Raw genomic sequence first — 26051 nt, 5'->3', positions numbered from 1 at the left:
TGTGTTGCTGAGGCTGTCACCACGAGAGGGAGGGGCTTAGGCAGCAGGACAAAGCCGGTGTTTGTGCAACGGCCCCTGAGTGGCGGCTGGCTCTCTCAGACCGCTCTCGCTTGACTACCATTGCTGCACGCATTGTTGAAGTGAGAGGAAAGTGGACAGCTTGATCCTGTCTGTGGGATGCACCGACAGAGGTAAGACCCGTCTATTTTCAGCTGCTATATCTCTGTGATGCTCGAAAATGAAGTTTTTCTGAAAGCTGTCACATTGGGACTCGTGCTGTGTGAACTGGGTGGCAGGCGGGGTGTTCCAGTGCAGTTTTTTTGGAGGAAAAAAGGGGGTCCGGGAGCTGGAGGTTGGCTTGGGGTGAGGCACCGTTTGTCTGTGTTTTGGCAGGGTCACTGCTGTGCGTGAATGGAGCTGAGCTGAAAGAAAGTTTCACAGAAAGAGACTCAGCAAAAAGGCATGTGTAGAATGTGACCAGGATACAGCGATGGAAAAGACAGAGTATGAAGGGGACATATATGGAAGAAAAAGTTGAGGTGATGGGAAATTATACAAATCAAGATGAGAAGACGAACAAAGCAAAATGACTGATGATGAAATGTTTCCGTTACTCTCAGAGGAGAGGACAGGCGAGGATAGAGTGAAGGTTTAAAGTGGTAAAAATAGAGGCGGGATGGAGGTGGAGAGATTAAGAGAGAGATTAATTAAGGAGTTGACGGAGATGGGGAAGTCAGGAGGAGAAAAGGAATGGAAGAAACGGAGAACATAGTAAAGGAAAGAAATGGCTGTGGAATCAAGATACGGTTTCAATCTGTATTATCTCCCCAGGGCGGCAACATATTGTACTTCCAGAACAAACAAATAAAATATGTCAAACTAGTTTTTCCACTTCTATTCAAATCTCCTTTTCAGTCCTTTGTTAAATGCTGCATTCCAAATGCGGTAAAACAATACCGGCAAGCTCCACTCATTTTCAGTTCGGCCCACCTCGCGAGATCAAATACTCTGATCCCTGTTAGCGGGCAGATTAGAGAGACTCAAGATGTTCTGGCTCCGTGTGGTAGTCCTGGGGTATGCCGCTATTCACATTTATGAATGACTAAATCTGGACTTGATAGGCTCTATTGTTAATGTGAGGCGTGTCCATCCTCCATCACAGAGACACACTCCTACACAGGGCTTTGAGAAAGATAAACCTCATACAGACTAGAGAAACAGTGGTCTCACTTGTACTCTTTCGAATGACTTAATCCTTATTAATTGCATGTGTTTTGTGTTTCCAGGCAGTGGCAGATTTAAGATTGGGTTTTGGTGTGAGGTGCAACAAAGCAGAAAGGCTGGGCCAGAAGACACAGAACCAACAGATTCTGTTGTGGTTTTGTCCACAACAGAAAAAAAGGGCTTCCAAGGGGGGTACGAAGGCGGTCCGTTGCTGCCCCATTAAAAGAAGCAGTGAGCTGCTTTTGTGGCGTGGGCGGGCAGGTGAGGGTTAAACTGCGTTGACAACATTGGGTGGCGTGCCGAAGTGTGGGAGGAAAGAGGAAGAGGAAAGGGAAGACGAAGAGGAGGGGGAGGAGGAGGAGGAGGAGGAGGAGTCGTGGTCTTGGGCCTGGAGTCCAAACATAAGCAGGATGGCGGAGAAGAAAGTTAGGTGAGTATCTTTGCCACGTTTGTTTAGCGTAATGAAAACGGATCAGAATGCATTCTTATAATGTGGAAGCATCAGCTGGGTTGACATCGGGCTTTTACCCTCTCTCTCTCTCTGTGTCCCTTTTATTTCTATTTTTGTCCTTGAATGGATGTGTCATTTGCATGACTTGTGTTGGTGACTGTGTTTCAATGGGTCTGTGCATGCATGTGGGCCCGTGTCTGTGTTGATCCCTCAGCAGCCTCCCCGCTAAGCTGATTAACGGGGGCGTGGCAGGCCTGGTTGGTGTGACATGTGTATTTCCTATTGACCTGGCCAAGACCCGCCTACAGAACCAGCAGGGCGTCCAAGTCTACAAAGGAATGTGAGTAGGGCTCCCCTGGCCCAGAGTTAACCCGATACATGTATGCAGTTGTTCTTAGCATCCCTAAACAATAGTTTTTGTTGGGAAAAAAAAGCCTCTTAAGTCATCTTTATGAGTTAGGAAAGGAAGACAAATCTTTTTTCTTCTGCATGCAAATCCAAGCCAAGTCTCTGAACTGTAAAACCGTTGCAAAATATCTGCTGGTGATGAATGATAGCTAAATGTGCTCTTTGGTAAACAGCACTCTCTAAATTTGAGCTTCAAACAAGTCAGAAGTATTTAGACCAGGGGTGTCAAACATACGGCCCGCGGGCCGGACCCGGCCCACCACGTCATTTTATGTGGCCCACGAATCCGCCAGCAAAAAAAAAAAAAAATATTTATTTTTTTATTTTTACAAAAATTTAAAGTTAGATGTGAAAATAAAAATATCCCCATGGTCGAAATTATGAGATAGAAAGTCGAAGTGATGAGATGGCATGTTGTCTGTGTGCCGACATTAAAACTATCACAACAGGTGGACAGGAGATGCAACAGCCCATAAAGAGGATTTCCAACAAGTTTCTCAACATGCGTACTTCTCTGTACTGAAACGTCATCAGTCTCAGCCCAAGTACTGTTCCAATTCAAAGTTCACATCGAGCCAAGCACGGCCCTAATGCCCGGATGTGGCTCGCTCTGCCCATTTTACCCGGGATGCATCGGAGGTGACTTGTCTGTACTTGGGACAGCCAAATATCCCAGAATGCATTTTGCACCAGCAACAGGAAACAATGGCGGAGGAGAAATCACACAACTGGAAGTACGTGTTGTGGAAGTCACAGATATCCCGGGAAACTAAACTAACTATGTTAGGAGTACCGTAGTTACATTTACACCGTCTTACATTTACAACCGGCCCTTTGAGGGCGACCGTGATGCTGATGTGGCCCCAGAGTGAAAATGAGTTTGACACCCCTGATTTAGACGATGCCGACATACTTTTCCGCTGAATCTCAGAGGGTGGAGCAGCACAGCTCAACATACTCTTCCCATATTTGGCCCAGTGTTTTGGTGAGTTTGTACAAAACTCCCTCACGGCGTCATGTGAGTGAAAGGGAAAGGCTGTATACAGTGTGTGTTTTGATAGCCTGCCATGGTAGCTTAACCACAACCAGACAAAAGTTCAAACGAATGCACTCGGACTGTTTCACATTCAATTACTTAAGTTTGTGATTGTGTGTTAACCGGACACAAAATGAAGAGCTGCAGAGCAAAAGACAGATGCTGTGTCCTTAAAGGACACACCAACCACAGATGTGTAACTGCACATATCTGGTGGGCATCACCATTGCTGGCTGATTGGGTGTGGTCATCCTGTGTTTACCACATTTTAGACTGAGGCTTTCCACTCTGAGTCAGACATGGAAAAATAGCCCGGATAATTTCCCTTCAAGGCCCAGTCACAAGGCTGGCTTTTGTTTTTTTTTGCTCTTTGCAAAGAAAAGGCAGAGAACTTCAACATTAACAGCACTGGTCTCTGTTCCGTGTGTTGCTGTGGCTGAACAAAGGGTCCTGGTGGATTTGGGTGAAGGCCAGACCGGTGATGATGCTTGTAAATCAAGCATATAATTGACTTGACCTTAACGTCTGTCAGTAGAGTTAATGGTGAAACATATGAACATTGCTATGGTGGGACAAAATGTAAATTGCCTTCTTTTTTAGGTTGGACTGCCTGGCAAAGACGGTGCGCTCGGAGGGCTATTTCGGCTGCTACAGAGGTATTTCTTGCATTTCTAATCCCAGTGACAAACAACACTTCGACCGTGCTTTACTATAAACTTAATCTGGCCACCTACGCTCCTCCATCTTATTGTCTTAACAACCAGCGTCGACTGCCATTAGACGTGAGCCATCAGCTACCGTGTAGGTCCGCTCTATTAGAGTACCTCAGTGGAAGCTGCTGTCTGTCATCAGCCTGTTTGTCTCCTCCAGGTGCAGCAGTCAACCTCACTCTTGTTACACCAGAAAAAGCCATCAAGCTGGCTGCCAATGACATCTTCAGACAGAAGCTCACTAAGGATGGGTGAATAAGATTCTTGCCCTTCAATGATGCATCATATAAGGAAGCCGCGTAAACAGCATCTCAAGCAACGCAATAGGTCCGGCTGAAACCTACTCGTTGCATGACAGTCGATACTGTTCTCTTAATTAACAACAACAACAAATTCGCCATGAAAGTCAAATCGGTGACAAGTGTGTTTGTTGATCTTGTTTTCAGTGTTAAAGCACTTAAGTCTAAGGTCTTAGATGGATTAGTGTAATTTGCTAAAAATAAAATAAAATAAAAAAAGAAGATACTGTTGCATGGTTTGCCGAGTGCTTGAAGCAAAATGTGGAGTGTGTGTTTGCTCTTCAATAAACGGAGTAATTGCCTTTTACTGCAAAAGCGTGCTCTTGATCATGTTGTATATGTGTTATTGACACCGCTGTGTTTCCAGGCATTTACCCCTGTGGGGGGAGGTACTGGCAGGCTGTGGGGCCGGGACCTGTCAGGTGGTCGTCACCACTCCTATGGAGCTGCTTAAGATCCAGCTGCAGGATGCAGGAAGGCTCAGTGAGTTGGTTCCTGGATTTAATGCGTTTTCTTTCAGTTTTTCTTCTCGTACAAATACCAAGAAGCAGTTTGTCAAAATGCATGTCAGCGTAAAAGGATGCAATTCACTGGTCTTGGTGTAACTTAAGTCATATACGCGCAATGCCTCCCAATAATTAAGACATAATGTGAGTATTGTTATTGAGCTATTGATTGTTGCTAACCTGGGGCAGTCTGCGTTTGACTATCAGCTGCCCAGAGGCCTGTTCCAACTCCAGCTCCGGCTGCAGCCCCCGGTCCAGCTCAATCATTGGCGGCCCCCCGACCGGCGCGACCGAGCCCGGCACCTCGGCCCTCGGCCACCGGCATCACTGTGGAGCTGCTGAAGACTCGTGGACTGGAGGGCCTCTACAGAGGAGCAGGAGCTACCTTAATGAGGTCATACACACAAAAAGATAAAACACACACACTTTCAATACGTGATATTTTATATTTGACAATGAAATTAAAAAGACAGAGGCAAATCAAAGCTTCATACCGGTCACAATCTGGTCTTTTTCCAGAATCTTGAAATGTTTTGAATTATTCCAAACACTTCTGGTCTCCAGTGTAATTCCGTGTCTTCCTGATTTCAGTGGTGTCACTCAGTCCATGACATTATGCTATTTATACTTTGCTCTCGTGCTGGAAACCTTTGAAAAATATCACAACCACGTACATGCACAGTTGCTTGCGTTCTCCGTCTCCCCTTTCATTCAAGTCTATCACCACTGCTTTAATGAGTTTATTGTACTTCCTGACAACTCTGATCAATAGATTCCTGCAGCTGTCTGGCTGCCATACTGCCGTTGAATGGGGCCATGTCTCTCTCTCTCTCTCTCTCCCTTTGTTTACAGTCCATCCCCTTAGCATCCCTCTCAGATGATTTCCTTTCTGCCTTTCCTTCAATCAAACATTTCCGTAATCCTTATTTTCAGGGATGTCCCCTTCTCAATGATCTACTTCCCGCTGTTTGCCAACCTAAACGCGCTGGGCCGGGAAAAAGTGGGTGACGTGCAGGCTCGGGCGCCATTCTGGCAGTCCTTTCTGGCCGGCTGCGGCGCAGGCTCAGTGGCAGCTGTGGCTGTCACGCCATTGGATGGTAAGTGGGAGGAAGATACAGACAAAGTGAGGAAGATCGTAGGGCAGGAGGTGGGGTGTGAATGGGGATCTCACTAAGATAGCAGGTGTATATACATATATGTATATTGATGTGATGAAATGACATTACACCTCTGTGGTTTAAATGCCTGTACAGTCATAAAGACTCGTCTGCAGACCTTGCAAAAAGGTGACGGGGAGGACACCTACAAAGGAATTGTTGACTGCACACGGTAAGAATTTAGCCTGTAAGAAAGCATGTGTTGCCTTAATGTCTTTAAGTGTGGAGGGCCATGTAACATGTTCCCTCTCCTTTCTCTGTGTACTTTTGCAGGCGCATCATGGCGCGGGAGGGCCCGTCGGCATTCCTGAAGGGCGCGGCGTGTCGCGCTCTGGTCATCGCTCCTCTTTTCGGCATTGCGCAGGGTGTCTACTTCCTTGGGGTCGGGGAGACGGTGCTGGGCTTGCTGGGATAGCGGCGCTTGGCATTGGTGGCGGTGAACGCGTTTGTCCCCGCTGCTTTAATTAAGTGAATGAATGACACAACTGAGCGAACGCTGAACACAGAGAGAGGGAAATACGGCCGCAGTCTGCCTAACCAAAGGAAGAGGGATGGTCTGACATATGAAGAGGGTCTATTTACTAATATGTGGACCAACGGATTCTAATCACTAATCAAGTCTCTCTCGGGTTTTTTTCATGCTGCCAAACAGGGTCCTGTGTATGTGTGTGACTAATCAGAGGATGTGTGTCCCAAATTGTCGAGGTGATGCCATGTGCTTGCTGCAATATGTCTGGGTCTGTTACCTTTCACCCGAGAAGGATTATTAAGAGAGAGCTGCTGCATGTGGTTTGAGGCTGCTGACTAAAAAAGCCAATCTGACCATTTGTGTGGTCATGACAGAGAACTGTGCACCATCCTATGCAAGTTTCAATCTTCATCAAAAGCTAAGATTGCATCACATTGAATGTCAGAGTCTAAACTGGCGTCAAATGCCTCATCAGATTGAAATGTTTGACGCGTTTCTCTGGAAACTTCGCTCACTCTCCTTCTGCTTACCCTGTGTAATGCGTTCCTCCCACTCCACCCGGGAGGTCCGAGTTGTAATCTTGGGATTCCGTCGGTGGACTGGGAGTTGCTGGCCGCCAGAAACTCTGAGGTCAGTTGTTAATCTGATGGTAATGCTTTAATCCCCGGCATTAACGTACAATACACCCTCACACACGGCTCACTTCCTGCCTAAAGGCCACCGGTTAGACCGCTGGGCCCCTGTCTCGTAGCCTTCACTTCCTCTGTTCCACACAGCTCGGCAGGGCTTTAATAAAACCTGAGAAGCATATATTACGCTTAGTTACACATAAAAATACAAATGACGTGCGCACAAAAACGGAAAAAAAATTGCAATTAGCACCTTGTAATGCTGGTAGATTTCTAAATCATCAGAACTGTATGTCTTAAATGAATTCAGTGGAATTGGGAGTTTTGAAACATTGATTCGAGTCCCACTTAGCGAGGACAGTGATATTTGTTAGACACATGGGGTCTAACAAATATCGTAAAGGTAGGGCACCTACATAAAGGTAGGGCACCTTGTCTTGCCAACTGTTTGCCATCACTGAAGTCCACGTTTTTTTTTTTTTTTACATTTTTAATGCAAGACGGATTTTGATGTGGCTGTCGTACCCAGACTACTACATCTTCCTCATTGTCGAGTCGTAGCCGGAGTAAAATGTTTGTTTACAAGCTGTAAATAAAGATTTCTCATACGTGCTCATTTCCCGGTGTCACACACATTTATTTATTTTTTATTTATTTGGCTTTCGTATGTTAAGTGCTTCAGAACAATGGTAAACATCCTTTCGCTGTCCGCATGCACACGTAGTAAAACTATTTAAAAAGAAGAGATGTTTGGCAAACATACCATATAATCCACAGCATTATAGGCTGGACTGTAGACTAGGCATGTGAAGGGAATATGTGTATATTTGGTGACCTAAATATGTAGCTTTGATTACAACAGATTTCCCAAAACAACTGAAGGAAGACGTAAAGCAGAGGTAAGACAGAGGGCGCTTACACATACCGGTAAATAAAAGTGCACTTGTTGCATTATTACCGTACGTCAATTAGTGCAAACAATAAAAAAAAAAGCTATTTCAACACATCAGTAGCATCCCATCAAGTGATTGTACAGACTCGTGCTCACGATGATGAAGGTCTTTGGTCAGCCGTGTCCACACTGCTCTCTTCCAATCCGCTGCTAATCCGTGAACCTGCGGTTTGGATTGGCTCCAAACAAGTCCACTCGGATTTCAGGCATCATCTGTCAGGCGTAAAGTCAGGACACAAATAAGTACACGCAAGACACTCAAAGGACAAACCTGGATAAATCATTGAACCTCCCAACAATCTCCATGAACAACGTTGAGGACGCAGACGTTGAGTGGCAAAACTTAAAGATAAGTGAAAGCTTCTTGCTTGCAAAAAGTGAAAAATATATATATTTTGACAAAGATGTTTGGCCTTGCTTTGTGCAGACGTGGGGTTTATTAAATAATATTAAAATACATCTTAGACTTAGAGGATGTCTATGTAGTGATAAGGCATCAGCAGCTGTGTGTAGGAAGCAGAAACCATGTCGTGACGCTTGCTCAAAACAAATCCCTCTCAAGGTTCATCTGTAACACGAGCAGGTCGCCCAAACACAAAGCGTGACTGAAGACAGTTTAGTGTCTGTAATTGGTAAACAACCGGCTTTCCTGCTGCCCCTGAATCTACAATCCAAGCAAAAAGAAGAATCAGTGTTCCCCCATTCGTAAAAATATTGCTTAATTAAGTAACACCCAATTAAAGTTCAGGTAACATGTGTGTAGCTCTGTGGGCTCTGCTGCCCTCCACAGGCAAACAGCAGAAACTACATCAACAGTGTGATAAATGTGTGCTTTGGAGTTTAGATACATTATATTAAATTCAATTCAATTTATTTTTGTATAGCCCAAAATCACAAATTACAAATTCTACCTGTTGTGCCATCAGCTCAAGCCTGTTCTCCAAAGCGTTGGAAACCTTGATCTTCCTGTTATCATTGTACACTTCTATCCCGCCGCAGCTGTTCAAACAAAGAGTTTACACAATTGTGAGATAACCAAACTGTTATTGTTTTCTCTTCCCGCTTTGTCATTAAAAAAAAGTAATCTGACAATACATAGAACATCGTAGACTAAGAGTTGGTCTTAAAGTCCATTAAACCGTCTTACATCTCTGACGGAAGAAAGCGTTCCTGGTCGATTTTGACGACTATGTTGATCTTCACGGCCTCTTTGTAGATTGGGATGATCTTATTAACCGCAGCCTGTCAAGCAATAAAGCAAAGACTTACAAACACAACACTAGCTGCTATCATACATGTAACAAAGGATGAAGCAGCTGTTTTTTTCTAATTACCTTGTTACAATAACTACGACATAAAGCCCCATATTTAACTCAACCTCACCTGAACCATCTCTACATCCTGCTGTCGGCAGCGAATGGTAACTTTCGGTTCCAGCAGTTGATAGAAACCCTAAAATAAAAAAAGTGAAACGCACACTCAGAAAACGCAGTGAAGCAACACACCGATCAGCTGTGTGTCCACCTGTACCCTCCCATGAGAGCGACTCTACCTGAAGCACCAGGCCCTCCAGTAAGGTGGAGTAACTCGCAGCGTCCTTTGCAATCTCTGCAAGTCTCTGACGAGCCTCGCTCAACAAATCCTGAGGACAGGAAGACAAGTAGAGCACAGAGGTTTCCCTGAGTTATTTAGATAACTTTAAAGACATAAACGTGTTGCTCATGAACCTTCAGATCTTTTGGAACAAATAACATTTATATCACGGTATACAAGCAGGACTGTGTCAATATATACACGTGTGTAAAATATGAGCCTTGATCTCTCACCGTGATCATCTCGTCGCGGGACTTCAGCACCTTCAGCCTTGCTTGGTTCATCAGGTTGGACATCTGACTGTGAAGAGCGGAAGGAAAAGTCAAACGAGCAAATGATCCGCAGACATGAAAACGTTCCGCATGATACCCAGTCCTCACAACACACCGATTTAAAGACGCCTTAGGTATTACAACGGGATTTTACGAGGCGAATCGTGGGACGTCCATGTCCAGGAAGGCGATGTGGTTACATATATTTATTTCCGTTCAACTGTAACGAGAACTAAAGAAAAGCTCAGAGCAACAAAAGTGACTGAAAGAAGAAAAAAAAAATGTATCTGATAAGAATTGATTCAATATGTTGACGCAGCTAGAATATTAGTTCAACTTGGTCTCTCGATCTATCGGAGGACCACTCAAGACTGCCAAAGTCTCACAAAATGCAAGGCTGTGGATATTCAAATTGAAGAATTTGGATGAAGTGTGTGAAAAACAATGACGGCAAACCCATACAATAGCTCCAAAAAAAGGCTGTTGTGGTGTAGCATTATCTCCAGGTCAGTGAGTACCCTCACACTAATGTAGTCTGTGATCCTTGTCCTGTGAAGTCCAGGTCCCTGAACATAAGATATGGGAACGCTACTTTGTCTTTATTCAGTAAAGCTTAAAAACACCAAAGGTGCCTCCGTTAAATAAGGATTTAAAGGGGAAGGAACAATAATTTGTGTCATAATTTCGCTGAATTTATATGACATTATATCGTTTTTTCGTTCGATCAGTGTCTGAAACCTGATTACATCAACTGATTCAATAAAAAAAAAAAAAACATGAGACGGTCCAATGGGCAGGCCCTGTATATGCACTGCTCACACTTTTAGGGTGTGTAAAAAAAAAAAAGATAAACGTTATCCTTCTCTACCAATAGCATTGTTTCCCTAAACTGGCAATAAGTGACCAACAACACACATTTTCTTATGTTGTTCAATCTGCTTGTCCTTCTTCTCATAGTGCTGCATGATCTTCACCCTCTGAGTCTGCACCAGACGACCTTTCTCGATGTTGAACTCTTCCTCCGCCTGAAAACAGACGGAACGACGAGGCCTGTTACTGATGTAGCAGTGGACATCACAAGACTGACTAAGACAGACTGACAGAGACAGACTGACAGAGACAGACTGACAGAGACACGCTGACTGACAGAGACACACTGACAGAGACACACTGAGACAGACAAGACAGTGACTGACAGAGACACACTGACTGACAGAGACACACTGACAGAGACACACTGACTGACAGAGACAGACAAGACAGTGACAGACAGAGACACACTAACTGAGACAGACAGACAGACAGACTGAGACAGACAGACAGACACAGAGACAGACTAAACTGCAATTACCTTCGCGTCAATTTCCTCCACTTTCTCACTGGCCTCTTGTTCGATGAAGCCCATCATGTGCTTGATCTGCCACAAGAGACAAAATATAGTTTGTTGAGATTGAGAACTCATCCAACTTCAGCTTAAGAAAGACGTATTTCGTTCAACATTAACGTCACGCTGCCAGACTATGTGACTGGGAACGTTAGCGGTTTAATTTGTGTGATAATGTAACAGCTAACGTTAGCTAACACAATTATGTAGAATGGACCAACAGCCAAACTAAATAACGCGAGTTTAGCAACAACGTCACAAGTTAAAACGACAGTTTAGTGCATATATAGATTAAGCAGCTAACTTTAACACGCAACGGTAACTTAGTTCAGGTTTTAGCCCATTGGCTAGCGTTAACGTGTTGTGTAACGTTATATGTTCGCTAACTCAACCTAAAGTTAGAACTTACGTTAAGTTAGGGATACATGTGGTTGAACATTATAGTTTCGAGTCTAACATTACTTTAGCGTTACCTGTTTCTGTACGTCAGCATCTGTAAGCGCCATGTCTGTCCTTAAATAACTTTGTTTATTATGAGACTGTAAAAAAACAACGTCTTCCCGACCACTTGGACAGTCCAGTTACACAGAAACAGTTAGGACAACATGCTTCTCCTCTTCTTTTGCATTAAAGTCGAGCTAGCGATACGAGACGAAGACAACATCCGGTTATAACTTTCAAAATAAGACATGTCACCCTTGGAATAGGGTATATTATATATTTTCCAATATTTCAATTTATTTAACTGTGAGCAGAACACCATACACATATTTATTCACGATACCTCTCAATAATGCTGCATTGTGTTTACTCGGGCAGGCAAGCTTCTTGTGCACACTTTTTTGCCCGCTTTTTAAGTAATTGTTATAGTCCCATATGTCATATTTGACAGGATGTTACATATTTGAGTATCATGATGTTAGTTATGTATATAAGTTTAAAATATATCTCTCTGTAGAGTTAATTATAAGAATCAGGGACGATTATAATTTTCATCTACGAGAAGTCACGTTCGGCCTTTCTGTACCGAACGGTTACAGAGGTGCTCTACTGACATCCTCGTGGGTTTCCCATGGATGCACTGAAAGACACTTTGAAAGGCACTGGGAAGATTAATGTTCGATCCAACACAAAGTAAGCGTTACGTTATCGTTAAAAAAAAAAGTTGTAACCCCGTTACTACCGAGAGTGTTGTTTTGAAAGTTGTAACAGGACGTTTGGTGATGTAATATCGCCAGCTTGTCAAGCTTCCAAAGCACACACTGTCCTAGCGCTGCTGCTGCCTGCCAGTGGTGGTCTGCTCTCTTCTGCTGCTGCTGCAGGGGATTGTGTCGCATATTTCCATTCTACCTGTCGTTTGTCAGCACCTGTTTGCCGTTGGTCAAGTACGGTAAGAAGTCGACTCTACTTTGGCTGAATTTAAGTTCAATGAAAGTTTAGCGTCTCCGAAATATCACCTTGAACGTGAAACGTCAACGTTGAGCTAGCTAACACGTTATAGCTCGCATGTGTGAGAAGGTGTTCCGGCGAAAACGACTAAAAGCGTACTTTTTCAGCGTACCAGACAATTATGAAATGTGTCAGTTAATTCTAGTTAATTCGGTTATCTAACGAGACAAACGGTATTTAGGTAATTGCGTATGAGCTTATAACGTTATGTCTTTGTATTTTGGAGCCATGCCGTCACTTTGGAAGAATGAACATAATGGTGGGTTGTATTCCAATTGTTATAGTCGTTATAAAGTTATTATCTGAACGTAGAAACTTTGGTATCGGAATCGCCATAGAGCAGCTAGAGGTTTTATTTTGACAGCTCAAGCCGGAAAGTGTTTCTTCTTTTAATTTGTCGAACTTGACAATAATTTCACTTTTGGTCCGCATGGTGTTGCCGCATCTCTGGAGGACGATGTGAGCTGAACTTCCATTTAATACTAGTTTAATAAAGCCACGTACTGCCCTTTTAACCCCCTCTGTACACCACGTGTACGGTGAAGTACCCATGTGTCTTGGGTCTATCTACCTCTGGGTTCTCAGTCAGCAGCCATGCAGTCACTTTGCTGGATGAGGAAGTAACCATGTCCACTTTGCATAATGGGCATAAGACATTTTGATACCATGCCTGTGATGACACTGAGTGACACATTCATTTCATTTTACAGATGTCAGATAGGACATTTAAGTCTGATGTGATGTGAATTTCATGAATGGGTGTTTTGGCCAGATTTGACGGAACTACAGCTATCATGATTGTCAAATCAACATATTAATTTTCCTCCTGTGGCTCTGATTTTCCTCAGGTGAGACGTCCGGCTGTGACTGTAAAAAAAACGCATGTGCCTGAGAGTCTGACGTCTGTTCAATGGCTACCTCAGGCCCCGCCACCTCTTCTGCCTCCATCACCGCCACTGTGCCTGAGGGTTTCCATTATGAAACCAAGTACATTGTGCTCAACTACCTGGCAATGCTGCCCGTCGGCAGATCACAGGCACGAACCATTCCTCAAGGTGAGGGGAAAGACTTTAGATTAGCGGGTAAATGTTCTTCTCACTCCTAATGTAGTTTAGGTGTAACCTGACGTGAGGTAGTGCTTCAATCTGAAGTTAAAGTGCAGCAATGACATATCTCATGTCTCCCAAAGAGAAGTACTGTCAAGGACACCCTGTTTAACCGCTCTCTACATCTCAGGGCAAACCTCACACATGCATTAACGCAGTACACAAATAGAGTTGTGCGCACATCGACACAGCGCAGTGACAGATATTCAGGGTGTGCAGGCAGGTTGCCACCTATTTTCGTTGCTCGATTTAGCCTTCGCTGACAGTGGCACAGAAACGCACCCGGAGACTGTTGTGCCCATGTAATCATGACAGTAAATATAGTACCCGCTGCTTGCAAACAAATAGATGTCATGTGAAAGCTACGATCCTTTCAATACGGTGTCCAGCGTGGCTGAAGACTGGTCTTTCTTTACAGAGGTTGCGCCATGACTTCAGGCTCGCAGCATGCAGTCGTTCCAGCTTGTTCCCTGTGTACCGAGCATACTAACACACACACACACACACACACGGCAGAGTGCCGTTTGAACAGAGTTTGACCTATTTGACACGTATAGATATGTCCCATTTGTAATTCTTTAGTCAATCAATGTGCGCAGAGAGACCATAAAGAAGCCATGGCCACAGTCTGTTAGTGGCGAAAGAAATCTGACTGATTACAGGCTGAGAAACACTTGGAAGGGAAAGACAAAACTGCGTATGCATTATGAGCAAGAAAAAGCAGAAGTGAGCGATAGTAAAGAGACAGAGGGGGGAGGTCCCTATATTTCCCATCCCTTTTTTATTGTTGTGTGCATGCTTGGAATGGGCGCGGAGGGGCTGATCCCGGGCTGATCCCAGCTTTCCGCTTGGCCCGGTCCCATTCGTGACAGCCTGTCATGTGTAATCACTGCAGGATAACTCACACGCCAATGAACCAACGCAAAATAGTTGTCCGGTTAGCCGTCTGGCTGAATGCTGAAACAGCACCGAGCCCAGGAAAAAACAACAGTGGCCCTTTTAGGGGGTTCATGTATGAGCTGCAGGGACACACAGAATGGGAAAAGGGGGGGGGGGGGGTTGGCTGAGTTTCCTCTTCCTTCCTGTTTAAATACAATAAATTAAATAAACGCCAGATTTCCGTCGCAAAAACATTAATTGGAAAAACCAATGAGGAGCGATACCTAAAGGCCCTTTGTGTTTCTTTTCTATTACCTGATCGTCCACATTCCATGATAGTGGATACAACCAACGTCTTTGAGCGGAGCGAGTGAACCGGAAGGAGTCTGATCAATGCCGGGGCTCCACATATTCTATAGTCATTCACCAGCAGCCTTTGTCTCAGTCCTGAGAGAGCTCCATTTTCAACTATTTCCTGTTTGAGTTCAGCAGAATGGGTTGAAAGTGAAAGGCCGTTGGTATTAGTAGAACCCGAGCCCGCAAACATGTTTCTCCCCTCCAGGACAGTTGGTGTTTATATACGTGCACAACAGTTTTCATTAATTGGTGGTTGTATCGTCTTTGTGAGGAGTCTGTCTGTGTTTGGGTGATAGAGCGAGAGAGACACCGTTCATATGTCATGTGTTTATCTCTCTTTCAGGAGATGCCCAAAATGAGAGCGAGGGGCGCACAATGATAAAAGAGCACGAAGAAGAGCTGAGACAACTGGACGATGAAATCACTGCATGTAAAGTGGACACACACACACACACAATACGAGTACTATTCAGGTCTCATGAACTGGAATTATCATAACTCGAAGGCACAGTATACATAAATTAAAGAAACGCACAAAAACCTTGAATGTTGTAAAACTCTGTCTTTTCTTTGTGCCATTCGTTGTTCATGCAAAGCATTGGTCTCCTTATGTAAAGGAGTCCACGGGTCAATGTACAACATCAGATGTATGCAGCGAAAGAGAACTTTGGTTTCTTTACATAACCACAGTTCTCTGAGTAGCATGACACGAGTGAGTGTCTAGTAAGGAAGCGGTGAGCTTCTTGAGTGGGGGATGGTTTGGTGTAAACCCAATTCATGAGGAGAGAATCCCCTCTCTCACTGACAGCCAACATCCTTTATTTTTCAATGGAGGTGTGCGAGACACTTATTCATGCTACTCAGATAACCATAGTTCCATAGATAACTCATTTGCCAATGGGAATAATTCCTAATGAACTGCACTTCCTGTCTGAGATAACTCTCTCTCTCTCCTGTGCTCTGTGTGTTCGCAGCCTTTTCCACAACAGGCTTTGACCGGCACACGTCGCTGGTGTTCAGTCCGGTCCTCCCAGAGTCCTCAATTGAAGACTGCCTCGCTGCAGTGGGAGACCGCGTGGCCGCGGAGCTCGACGCACATCTGGCAGCAGCTGTACACACACTCCTCGCAGGGTCAGTTTACAACTCTCTGACTTTCTCGATCGATTTTGTATTTTTCACGTCGACACTGGTGTAGATCGGCGGCATCGCTGCTCTGAGACGATCTGCGCTTCGGCTGACCGCAAAACAGAATGGTGGGAGCCGGTGCAGCAACTACAGCAGTCAGCAATGATTGTTTTCCTCACTATATTCATACAGCGTGTGAGCTACAATCTCATAGGAATGACAATGTCAATGTTGATGTACTGCTGTTTAGGTCATTTTCTTTGTTGGTGAACTCTTGAACTGTACGGCATGAAAGTGTCTGAAAGGTTTGCATTCAGCTTTGATCGTATTAAGATTGAACACAATAACATGCATGAGTTTTTGACGTAACACACATTCTTTCCCATACGCGTATACACACACACACACATTCATTTTTAATTTTCTAAACCAGACCGCTTTGAAAATCCATCAATCACGGGGAACGGTGTTGTCACACAGCGTTCACACAGACGATGAATATGCAACCACACTATTGTAGATTTGAATCGAAGTCATTTGAACAAAGGGGAGGTTCACCTGAGCAAGGCATCAGCACCAGCTGTTCCTGGAGTTGCTCTGTGACCAACAGATAAGACTGTGGTTGTACTGGGCAACGTCCAACTGTGTTCCTGAGCAAAAGACCATTCATGCTCAGGGGAAGTACCCCAGATAATATGAAGCAGCTTTTTGGACGTGCTCCATGGATATTGAATCATATGCAAAAAAAAGGGAAGAAAACCAAGGGACACCAATTTCCGGCCATAAAATAGGGTTTAATTTGAAGCATGACATCCGCTTTACAAGTCAAACACATTTATATTCTATAGCACAATGCATAACACAAAGCCATTACAGCTGTGTGTGTGAATTTGACCAAGGAGGAGTGTGTGGCTTCACTGGCACACACACGGGATCAGTTAGTGAACTTTGTGAACACCAACCCAACATAGATCTGACTTCATGGTCGCAGAAATACAATATGCAATGAATACAAGAGAGGCTTTTATTTAGCAGCTCTTGGCAGGTGAATAAAAAAAGTTAATGTTGGATGCTGAGTGTCAATAACTCTTGTATTCTAGACACATCTATCTAATTCTTAAACATTACAGTCATTCAGCAGACGCTTTTATCCAAAGCGACTTACAATTCAGATTCTGAGCAATTTTGGGGTTAAGTGTCTTGCCGGGGATCGAACTGCCGACCCTCTGATTGACGGACGGCCCTGCGCTCCACTTAGCCACAGTCGCCCCGATATAAACAGCGATATGTAGACCTTTTATGTTTACTACCAGTGATTATGTCTGTGTGTTTCAGGCCTCTGGACTACCAGAGATTCAGAGACACAACACAGGATCTCTCAATACACACACAGGGAGGCTGGAGCAAGGTGGGTTCTTATGAAACATGCAAACGGTGCAACATTTAATCTTCCATTTCATAGATGGATTACCTCTGCCGTCCTTTCTGCTTCTCCCCTCACCTTTGGACGTCTACTCCTCTCTCCCAGGTGCTCGTCCCTTTGGTGCTGCTGCAGGCTTTACAAAGCGAAGGCCAGCCTCTGACCACTCTGCTGCACCTGGGGGTGCGCTTCCTAGAGGAGGATGAAGCGGGCTACATCATCCAGCAAGGGGGATGGGTGAGTTTTTAAACCAAAGCTTTATATGCCCGCCCTTTTATTTGATACTTGGTCACCTGGAAGTCTAAATAGTTCTTGTAGTGCATATTTAGATGGAGAATGCTTCCACCATGCTTAAATATGAAGTCAATGAGATGTGCAGAACTCAGAATAGCCAGATGAGGGCGTCAGTGAGTTACCTGCACAGATGTTTTATACCCAAGAGACCCTTTCACTGGCCCTGTTTGGTCTTTTTTTTTTTACAAAATAATACTGACACAACCAGTAACACCTGTCCTCCTATCAGCCAGAACGAATTAAACGCTTCATACGATCTTCTTTGTGGTCATTTACAACTTGAATGTCCATCTTTTGACAACACTTAATCATGGGTTTAACATGTGATAGTATTTGTGTTTCATAAGATGTTGCTGTTTCTTCGGGAGAAATTAATTGTTGACGTTTTTTGACGAGGATAATCTGCTTATTTAAAGGTACAGACTTCCACATTCAGAGCACGTCTACATTTGAGGGTTTGACTCCACAAGGCTCTCAATGCGGTGACGACTTACAGCTCGTGGTGCTAACAGCCCGAGCAGTGCGAACAATGGCAACACTGCTGACTGAGCTAGCTGTGTAACCCTGAGGGGGAAGCAGAGGGTGGGGTCGTTGCGTGGCGGCCATTAGCTAGCCAGTGGGGCACAACACACCGGGACTCATGCACGGTCCAGGTATGTAAACAAAGCACAGAGAAGCTCCGATTACAACACACACGGAGGGAGCGCAACCATCACTCCACCACATCTTTACATAGCAGATATATTAATGCTTTGGATTTTGACTTTAGCATATTTAACCATCCCACAACATGAACTCTCATGTGAGCGGACCAGTAATCTCTGCAGTTTGCATTTAAACTATGCAAGGTGCCACTGATATGTCGTCCCATTGTGAGCGTTTAGTTGTAATAAGTGGAACACTGTGTCACAGATGGCTCCACGAACGAGGTCATGCTGATTTAAGGGTCACGTGACTTGACGCGTTAACCGCCGCTCCGGTCGCCACTACCTCATTATCACGACACTCGGCCCGGTTTCGTGCAAATGAACGTGAATATAAAGCGCTGGCTCCAAACAAAGCGACATTCTTGCTCTGCGTTATGTCACAGGGGATGACCGGATGAGAGGCTGGGCCAGGATCAGCAATGGAGGGATGGAGAGAGAGAAAGGAGGAGGGGGAGGGGGGGAGATTGCATGAAGAGACTGGCGATAGGAGGGGAGGGGCGAGAGAAAGAGGGTGGGCATGGTGAGCCAGTGAGAGCGAAGTGAAATCTCCATTGGTTTGACAGCTGCCTGCATGCACACTTCTCTCTCTGCATCCTCTCCACGAGCGGTCCAATAGACAGCAGACACTCGGACCGTCTCCTGCTTATTCAGGCCATCCAGAGTTTTCAAGACTTCACGTTGAGGTAGGACGATTTGATCGTGATGTTGGAAGCAACGGCAGAGTGAGCTCATTGGTCTGGATGCATTTGCGTGCACGAATGTTTACTCTGAGAACTCGTAGCTGTCGAATAGATCTCTCCGCTCGAGCAATAGTTCTAGTTCGGGTCATTGTTAAGTGGTTGCGAGTAAACGTACTGTACAGGTTTTGTTTAAATTTATTGTAGCACAATAATCTCATTCCATGAAATGTGAACTTGCAGAGCAAAAAAAAATACAAAAATGCTAAATGCATGTTTTGTTCATCATATTTATCTAATTTATTTGTTAATCTGTTCCCGCATTTTTTGTTGAAGCGACACGAAAAAAACAAATCCTAAATGCACAGATTAGTACCGGGTTGGTCACGTTCCAGTGAAGTTGCTAGATTTGAGTGCCTCTCATGATGCCATTGTCGGTTACATCAGAATACAATACGGATTATTATGACCTTAATGTGCTGTACACTTCATTTGACAGGAACAAAACCAGCAGCCTGAAGACGGTGCACAGGTGGGGGGAGGGGGGGCATGATTGGGCGGGGGGGGGGGGGGGGGGGGACGAGGGGGGAGACGAGTAAAAGAAAATGGCCTACATGGAGGAAGAGATTCTGAAATGAAAGAGACTTACTGGAAGCTCTAAACTGGAGGGTAGAGTTAGTTGGTTGTAGTTCTGTGTGTGTGGTGTGTGTGTGTGTGTGTGTGCGTGCGCGCGCGTTCGATGGTTTGTCTTTCCGAATGAGGAATCAAGATGATTGTCCTCCAGTGAAAACTGCTGGACGAGAACTGAGTGTGCACAACAGCCATTTCATATGGCTGTCCTTGTGCGTGTGATGTAATGGGACTCCTGGGGTTTAAAAGTGGCGCGCAGACAACTGCACCTGACCCTTTAGCAAAGAGAAAAGGCATAATGGAGTCATGTCATTTTACTGCAGTATATTTGATGGTAAATTCATAGTCAAAGCGGCATATCTTAAAAGGTGAATAAAGCAACTTCTCAGTTCTACATTTGCAGTCGCTGCTTCTGCTGCTGCTCCGGTGGTGACGGTGCAGCGATGACATTTTGTGATGATGCTTCAAGGGTTCCAGCCTGGGCCGTGTCGCGTCACGCTGCGCAGTGTAACAGTTCTCCCCCGTGTTATGTAAGAGCCCTCTCTCCTGCTCCGGGGGTGAAACATGTGCATCGCTGTGCCACTGCATTGGCGTGAGACTAGACCAGAGTAGACTGCCTGTGTAGGCTGAGGAAGCCCCCCCCCCCCCCAAATAAAATAACTCTTAATCCTCTAATATCATCATCACCGAGGACTGGCCCACTTGTGGCTCGCTTCATAACTTGTACGGCAGCAGCACGCTGGCTGCCTGCCAAGGTTTAAACAGGGCAGCCATCCCTCCTCTCCAGCCTCCCGTCTGTCCATCAGCCTCCCTGCTGCCACAACACTGGTTATGATAACGGGACAAAAACCTATATTTACCCATGCAAATTTTGATGCTGCACAGCCGACTGTAGCGGCAGGAGACGGAGCGGGTCATCCACTATGAACCTATTCATTCAAAATTATGAAAATTCTTCCTTCGGTGGTGTATTTGGTTTTGCATGTATCCTAAAGTGAAAGCGCACCGGCCACAGTTTGCATAGCCATTCTGTGTGATGACTGACCAGAGTCCCACTGAGAGTCAAAGGTACAAACAGTGATGAGGTCTCTGTCAGCTGCTGTGTGACCTCCTGCAGTGCTCGTCGGTCAGGAACAGTGATGACATAATCCTCACAAATGTCAAGAGCACGTATGAGCCAGTGAATATCACGTGAAAATAGTCCCACAGTTACAAGTCTCTGGTTTGAATAATCATTCGAAAAAAACCTGTGAAACCCGGTTTGTTTTGTATTCTTGTGGATTTGACATTTTGTAAATATGGAAACTGAGCCTTTTGTTACACCCAAGATCTAATGTTTGGATTTCCAAAGCAGCGGTATGTAGCAAGTATTTGTAACCGTCACAAGAATATACCAGCGTCTTTAGAGATATTTCTTAGTTTTTTTTCAAAGGTTCTTTCGGGCAGTGGCTACGTGACTCGGCCCTCCGATGTCGGGGATGCCTGTCTGATTCAGTTTGATATGAGAGCAGTGTAATGTAGGGAGAGGTACACCCTCGCCTTACCAGCAGGAATGAGAACTTGTTTTATAAAGTTTGCGTTTGCCTCGGGGTGAGGGTGGAGAACTATGGGACACGCCTCTCGACAGAACAACACTTAAAACATCCGTGTGTTTCCCAGCTCCAGCAGGAGGAGAACGACATGGAGCTTTAAGAGCAAATATAAGCATAAAGTCAGGTGTGTAGTTTTGTTATTTATCCTTTGTGAAGATACGGACAAAGATGAATTATTTTTGTGTATTTGTACATTTTGTTTTTCATGAATCCTTCTATGTGAATTTGTATTTTCAGGAATCACTATGAATCTAGCTTTAGACTTCACTTGCTTCGACAGCGAATTTGTCCAGGATAGATCACATGGATTCTATGACGACTATGACCAAATTGCATGAAGCGTTATCACACAAATAGTTGGATAACGATGGAAGGCTGTGAGATTTAATCTCTCAGCTACCGTTGCATCCACCGACTGTCCTTGTAAGGAAAACAACCTTCACAGCTTGGCCATGTCAGCTAACAGTTGTATTTACACGGGTCAATAATCATTTCCATACTGTATGCTTCCTCAGAAACTCTACGGTGTGGATCAGATGCAAATTGGAGGTAAATTAGTCTCTGAAGAACATCATGATATATGATCATGTTATTATCAAAGAGACGTTGTTGCTGATCTTTGCTGTCAGAACATTTCTGTCTGCTGCGCTCGCACAACAAACACCTCTGTGCTCACTGTCTGTTTGAATTCCGTCTGTTCAGGTGACACCTCTGTGACATGCACAGAAACAAGACGGAGACGCCATTTTACTGGCATTTTACTTCAAACCAGTCCGGCACGGTTTATCTGTAGACCCAGATGAATTGTTTACGATACACCCAGCCTACGTTCAGCATCTCCTTTTCTCTTTTTGTGACTATTTTTGGCTTCGCTGACGATAATCCCACCACTTTGGTTCAGACGGAAATGTCTCTGCTAGTGTTGGACGGATTGCAATGAAGCTTTATACGGACGTTCATGGTCCCCAGAGGATGAAGCCGACAGACTTTAATGATCCCCTGACTTTTCAATCTAGGGCCACCTTGAGCTACACTATTGTCGTTCTGAGTGAAATATCTCAACACATGTCGGATAGATTGCTGTGACTTTTGTACAGTAAGATGTGTATGTCCCCCTCTGGTTGAATCTTACTTTTTGGTAATAACTGTTCATCGAGTACCATCATCAGATCAATGATTTAATGTGTCTAATTCTCAGGGGTTTTGACCAAATACCCAAGCTGAACCAATGACATCAGCCATAGCTGTAACTTGCATTTTGTGCTAATAAGCAAATGTTAGCATGCTAAAATGCTAAATATCATACTTGCTAAACGCCAGCATGTTGACAATATCATTGTGATCATGTCAGCATGATGAAGTTAGCATTTAACCTGCTGCTGGATGTATGTATTTTGACAGAGCAGGGTAAACACAGGTGTAGTTGATCAGATGCATTATGGCCACGTCCTATGTCGTGTGTAACAGTGAGCCAGCATGCACGGTGCCACGGCTGGCGTAATAGGACCAGGGCCATGATTAATGTAATTAATTGCACCTGTGTTTGCCCTGCAATGAGACGTCAAAGTGGCTGGTGTGAAAAAGGGCCTATTAGCCTCTTTATTCACGCGGTGTGTTCAACACGCATGCCCTCCAGACAGTGAGCATGATGTCAGTATGTATATCGTGCTCCTCTGAGCTCATTGTGAACAACGGCCTATTTCTGAGCCACATACTGCGAGTTCTGCACCTCATCACTGCACACTCAGCAAAATGGAAAGATGTGGCCGGCCGGGGTCGTTCTCTCGTGCTACAAGGTTTTTTTGTTTTCCTTACAGTTTCATGAAACGCTGACATGAAAAACTGGCTTTGGCAACAAAAAAGAAGTTTGACCCTTTTCAATATTTTTGAGGTGAAATGTGTGTTTAGTTCCGCAGACTCTACCGATGGATTTACTTCAACATATTTCACTTCAGCAAGCCGACCTCTGTGTCAGTCACTCACACCCACGTGATCATACGATAAGCGTGTTACATAAGAGGAGAGAGGCTTGCAGATGTCTGGTGATTGATAGCTGTGTACCACTAGGTGGCGATACAAGGCTAACATCAGGTGTAAAGCAGTGCAGCGTTGTGCTGTGTGTAGACTGCTGCACCCAAAGAGCAAACTCATGATACAAAACAACACATTTACACATTTTGCAAATCCAGATTGTTGATGCCATGTGTCTCCGTCTGTCTACCACAGGGTGAACTCTTCAGCCTCGAGCCAGAGGAGGAGCGAGGTGTGACCATTGCTGAAGACAGCAACGACATCTACATCCTCTCCGGGGACCAGCATCCCGACCAGCTCAGCCCCCCCTCCTCGCTGCTCTGCACTGGGGACAACAGCAGTGCGCAGAGCTCCTGGCAGACGGAAAGCTTTCCCGTGTCTCTGGCCGGCCACGAGTCTTGGGCACAGGTCTGCGCGATGGACCGCGAAGACGTCAAGAGCCTGGACAGCAACGAGGGCGCGGCTCTGGCCGAGGAGCGCAGCGAGAACAACTCCTCGAACTCGGACATTGTCCATGTCGAGCGCGAAGACGCCGAGCTGCTCGAGGAAGGCGGCGGCGACGTCGGAGCGATAGACGAGAGCATGATGAGCGTTTTGGGCACGGAGAGCGAGCTGGCCGAGCTGAGGGAAGAATTTAGGGAGCAGACTCCACCTGTTCCAGTGTCGGCTGAGGCGGACTCGACAGACCCAGCGTCCCTGCTTTCATTGGAGGACCCGGTTGTAATAGAGATTCCCACGAGCTTGTCGGTGGAGCCTTCCCTCATCTCCTTAGAACCAGAGCGGCCTCCCTCTGAGCCCCAACCTGCAGCACCGTTATCTGTTCCTGCGGTAGAACAAGAGCCTGAGCCAGAACCAGCTGCTGCAACAGCCGCCCCAGTGCCTGCTGAGGTGGCACCCCAATCTCGAGCCAAGGAAACCCCAGCAGCACCAGCAGAGCATGACGCCACCTCGGAACCCGCTCCTGAACCAGAACAGGAGCCCGTCGCAGTGCCTCCCCAGCCAGAGGAGCCAGAGCCAGAGACCGTGGCAGAGGTCCTGCAGGCTGCACTCGTTGTCCCAGAGGCCGTAGTGGCCCCTGTAGAACCCCCAGTCGAGGAGCCCCCAATGCAGCCTGACCCAGAATCAGATCTCTCAGCGATGCTTTACGGAGGCGCTACACTGGTGGTCCTCGCTGCCGTAATGGCGTATGGTGTCATGAGCTACAGGAGGAAGTAGAAAATCTTTCTCAGGGATGGAGAATGTAAATTAAGCAATGTTACGGTAGAAATAAATGTATTAGTACACACATGGTGGGACTCTTCTTACTAAATGAGGCTGCTTTATCTGCTATCCTTTTTTGGAAGGTTTTAAATCTGTGAGAATAACTCCCAGGAAACCAAAATCTCACCTCATCCACAACCTTACTGCTGATCCACTGCACCAGGTGCACTCCTTACTTTTGGTGTTTTTCTCCTCTTCGTTCTTAAGACTCCAGCCCTTCATGTCTTTGATTGGAAGGTTTGTGTACTTTACCCCTCTTCCTGTTGTTTTGCTTTCTCTTGTGGCTGTCAGCACTGTTATGAGTCAGTGTTTTTACATTCACTGACGCTCCCTTTTCTACGGTGAACCTCAAAGTCGACATTTACTGTTGCTGTGAGACTTCTCGCTTCCTCTCTTTCTCTGCAGCAGAGTGGCATTTATTTATATGTCCCCCCCCCCCCCCCCTCTAACTGTGATGACTTATTCTGATCAACAAACCAAATGTATGATATGGACAAGAAACTAATCCAAGTTTATTTGTCCGTTTCAAACTACTTCTGACACAACATGCATATTGGCTTAGATTTATGTTCCATCTTTCCATTTTTGTGTATTGAAACAATGATTGGATGAAAGTGTTTCAGTTCTGCTGCTTCTCTCGTAGAAATGTCAATTCAATCAGCCTTTTAATGGAAACAGCTTTCGGGATTGGATTGACTGGTTGTGCTACTTCCTCCGTTAAACCTCGTTCTCTGCAGTTTCTTCCCCGTCTTAACGTTAACTGAACTTTAGTTCTCAGTATTTTGCTTTGTACACGTCACTATTATTTCTCCACTGCTTATGATGTACCCGACTCATGCCTCAGCTTTCCAATGACTATTCGGTGTGTTCCAGTTACTTTGTCCTGTTCACCAGTAGAATGAGGTATTGATGGCAAAAATGAGTTGTTCAGCGACAATCAAAACGGCATCAACGCACTTCATCAAGATTTGTTTTTAGAAGTAAGTTTCAACCTCATGTTGCTATGAAATACATTTTTGCATGCATATCACCTCTGCAGTTACTAGTGAGCCAATCTTCAGTACAGTGCAGGAGCTCTTAAACAGAAAGTGAAGTGTTCTAGTGGAATATCCCACATTCTTGTCCCTTGTTAAATGTAGACCTTTAGTTGTCCCGCCCCTTTGAGAGCGCACCTGATAGTCATCATCAGAACCGTTTACTAAAAGGGGAAAAACTGCGTTTTGTCCGCTGCTGCCTCGCCACTTCTGTTTTCTTGTAAAGAATTTGGGGATATTATGGTACGTTTCATCACTGTGAAAATTCAGGAATGGCTGTTAGGACATTGTGTTTGATGAACCATTTCCATGTATGTAAGTCGGGTGGATGGCAAAAGGTCCCAAACACACTTTGTACCTAGAGTTTCCTACAACACTGTTTGAGATGAGAATAATTAAA

At 45.1% G+C, this 26051-nt stretch overlaps 3 protein-coding genes across 4 annotated transcripts; 2 read left to right on the top strand and 1 right to left on the bottom strand.

The window, feature by feature from the left end:
- The first annotated feature begins 1537 nt into the window (after window positions 1-1537).
- slc25a18 (solute carrier family 25 member 18) lies at window positions 1538-7505 on the top strand. Of its 2 annotated transcripts, none has more exons than XM_079280185.1 (9): window positions 1538-1654; window positions 1890-2015; window positions 3720-3775; window positions 3990-4080; window positions 4496-4611; window positions 4842-5028; window positions 5568-5731; window positions 5888-5963; window positions 6065-7505. In XM_079280185.1, the coding sequence occupies exons 1-9, from the start codon at window positions 1635-1637 to the stop codon at window positions 6204-6206; spliced, it is 978 nt and encodes a 325-aa protein (XP_079136311.1). In that variant the 5' UTR covers window positions 1538-1634; the 3' UTR covers window positions 6207-7505. The 2 variants fall into 2 exon arrangements, with proteins under 2 accessions (XP_079136311.1, XP_079136312.1); XM_079280186.1 differs by having other exon boundaries at window positions 1586-1654; window positions 1893-2015.
- Window positions 7506-7520: 15 nt separating this feature from the next.
- On the bottom strand, window positions 7521-11710 carry atp6v1e1a (ATPase H+ transporting V1 subunit E1a). The gene is made up of 9 exons (XM_079280202.1): window positions 11564-11710; window positions 11058-11123; window positions 10622-10731; window positions 9668-9734; window positions 9394-9483; window positions 9225-9293; window positions 8989-9083; window positions 8753-8840; window positions 7521-8054 (listed from the first exon to the last, which is right to left on the bottom strand). The coding sequence occupies exons 1-9, from the start codon at window positions 11594-11596 to the stop codon at window positions 7992-7994; spliced, it is 681 nt and encodes a 226-aa protein (XP_079136328.1). The 5' UTR covers window positions 11597-11710; the 3' UTR covers window positions 7521-7991.
- Window positions 11711-12352: 642 nt separating this feature from the next.
- On the top strand, window positions 12353-26045 carry bcl2l13 (BCL2 like 13). Its single transcript, XM_079269710.1, has 7 exons — window positions 12353-12480; window positions 13388-13594; window positions 15225-15311; window positions 15856-16012; window positions 17342-17414; window positions 17535-17663; window positions 23553-26045. The coding sequence occupies exons 2-7, from the start codon at window positions 13450-13452 to the stop codon at window positions 24570-24572; spliced, it is 1611 nt and encodes a 536-aa protein (XP_079125836.1). The 5' UTR covers window positions 12353-12480; window positions 13388-13449; the 3' UTR covers window positions 24573-26045.
- The last annotated feature ends 6 nt before the right edge of the window (window positions 26046-26051 follow it).

This window comes from Melanostigma gelatinosum (assembly GCF_949748355.1).
Source record: "Melanostigma gelatinosum genome assembly, chromosome: 1".
Classification (NCBI taxonomy): Eukaryota; Metazoa; Chordata; class Actinopteri; order Perciformes; family Zoarcidae; genus Melanostigma; species Melanostigma gelatinosum.
The sequence above is the reverse complement of the archived record's forward strand: the minus strand, read 5'-3'. Positions and strand labels throughout refer to the sequence as shown.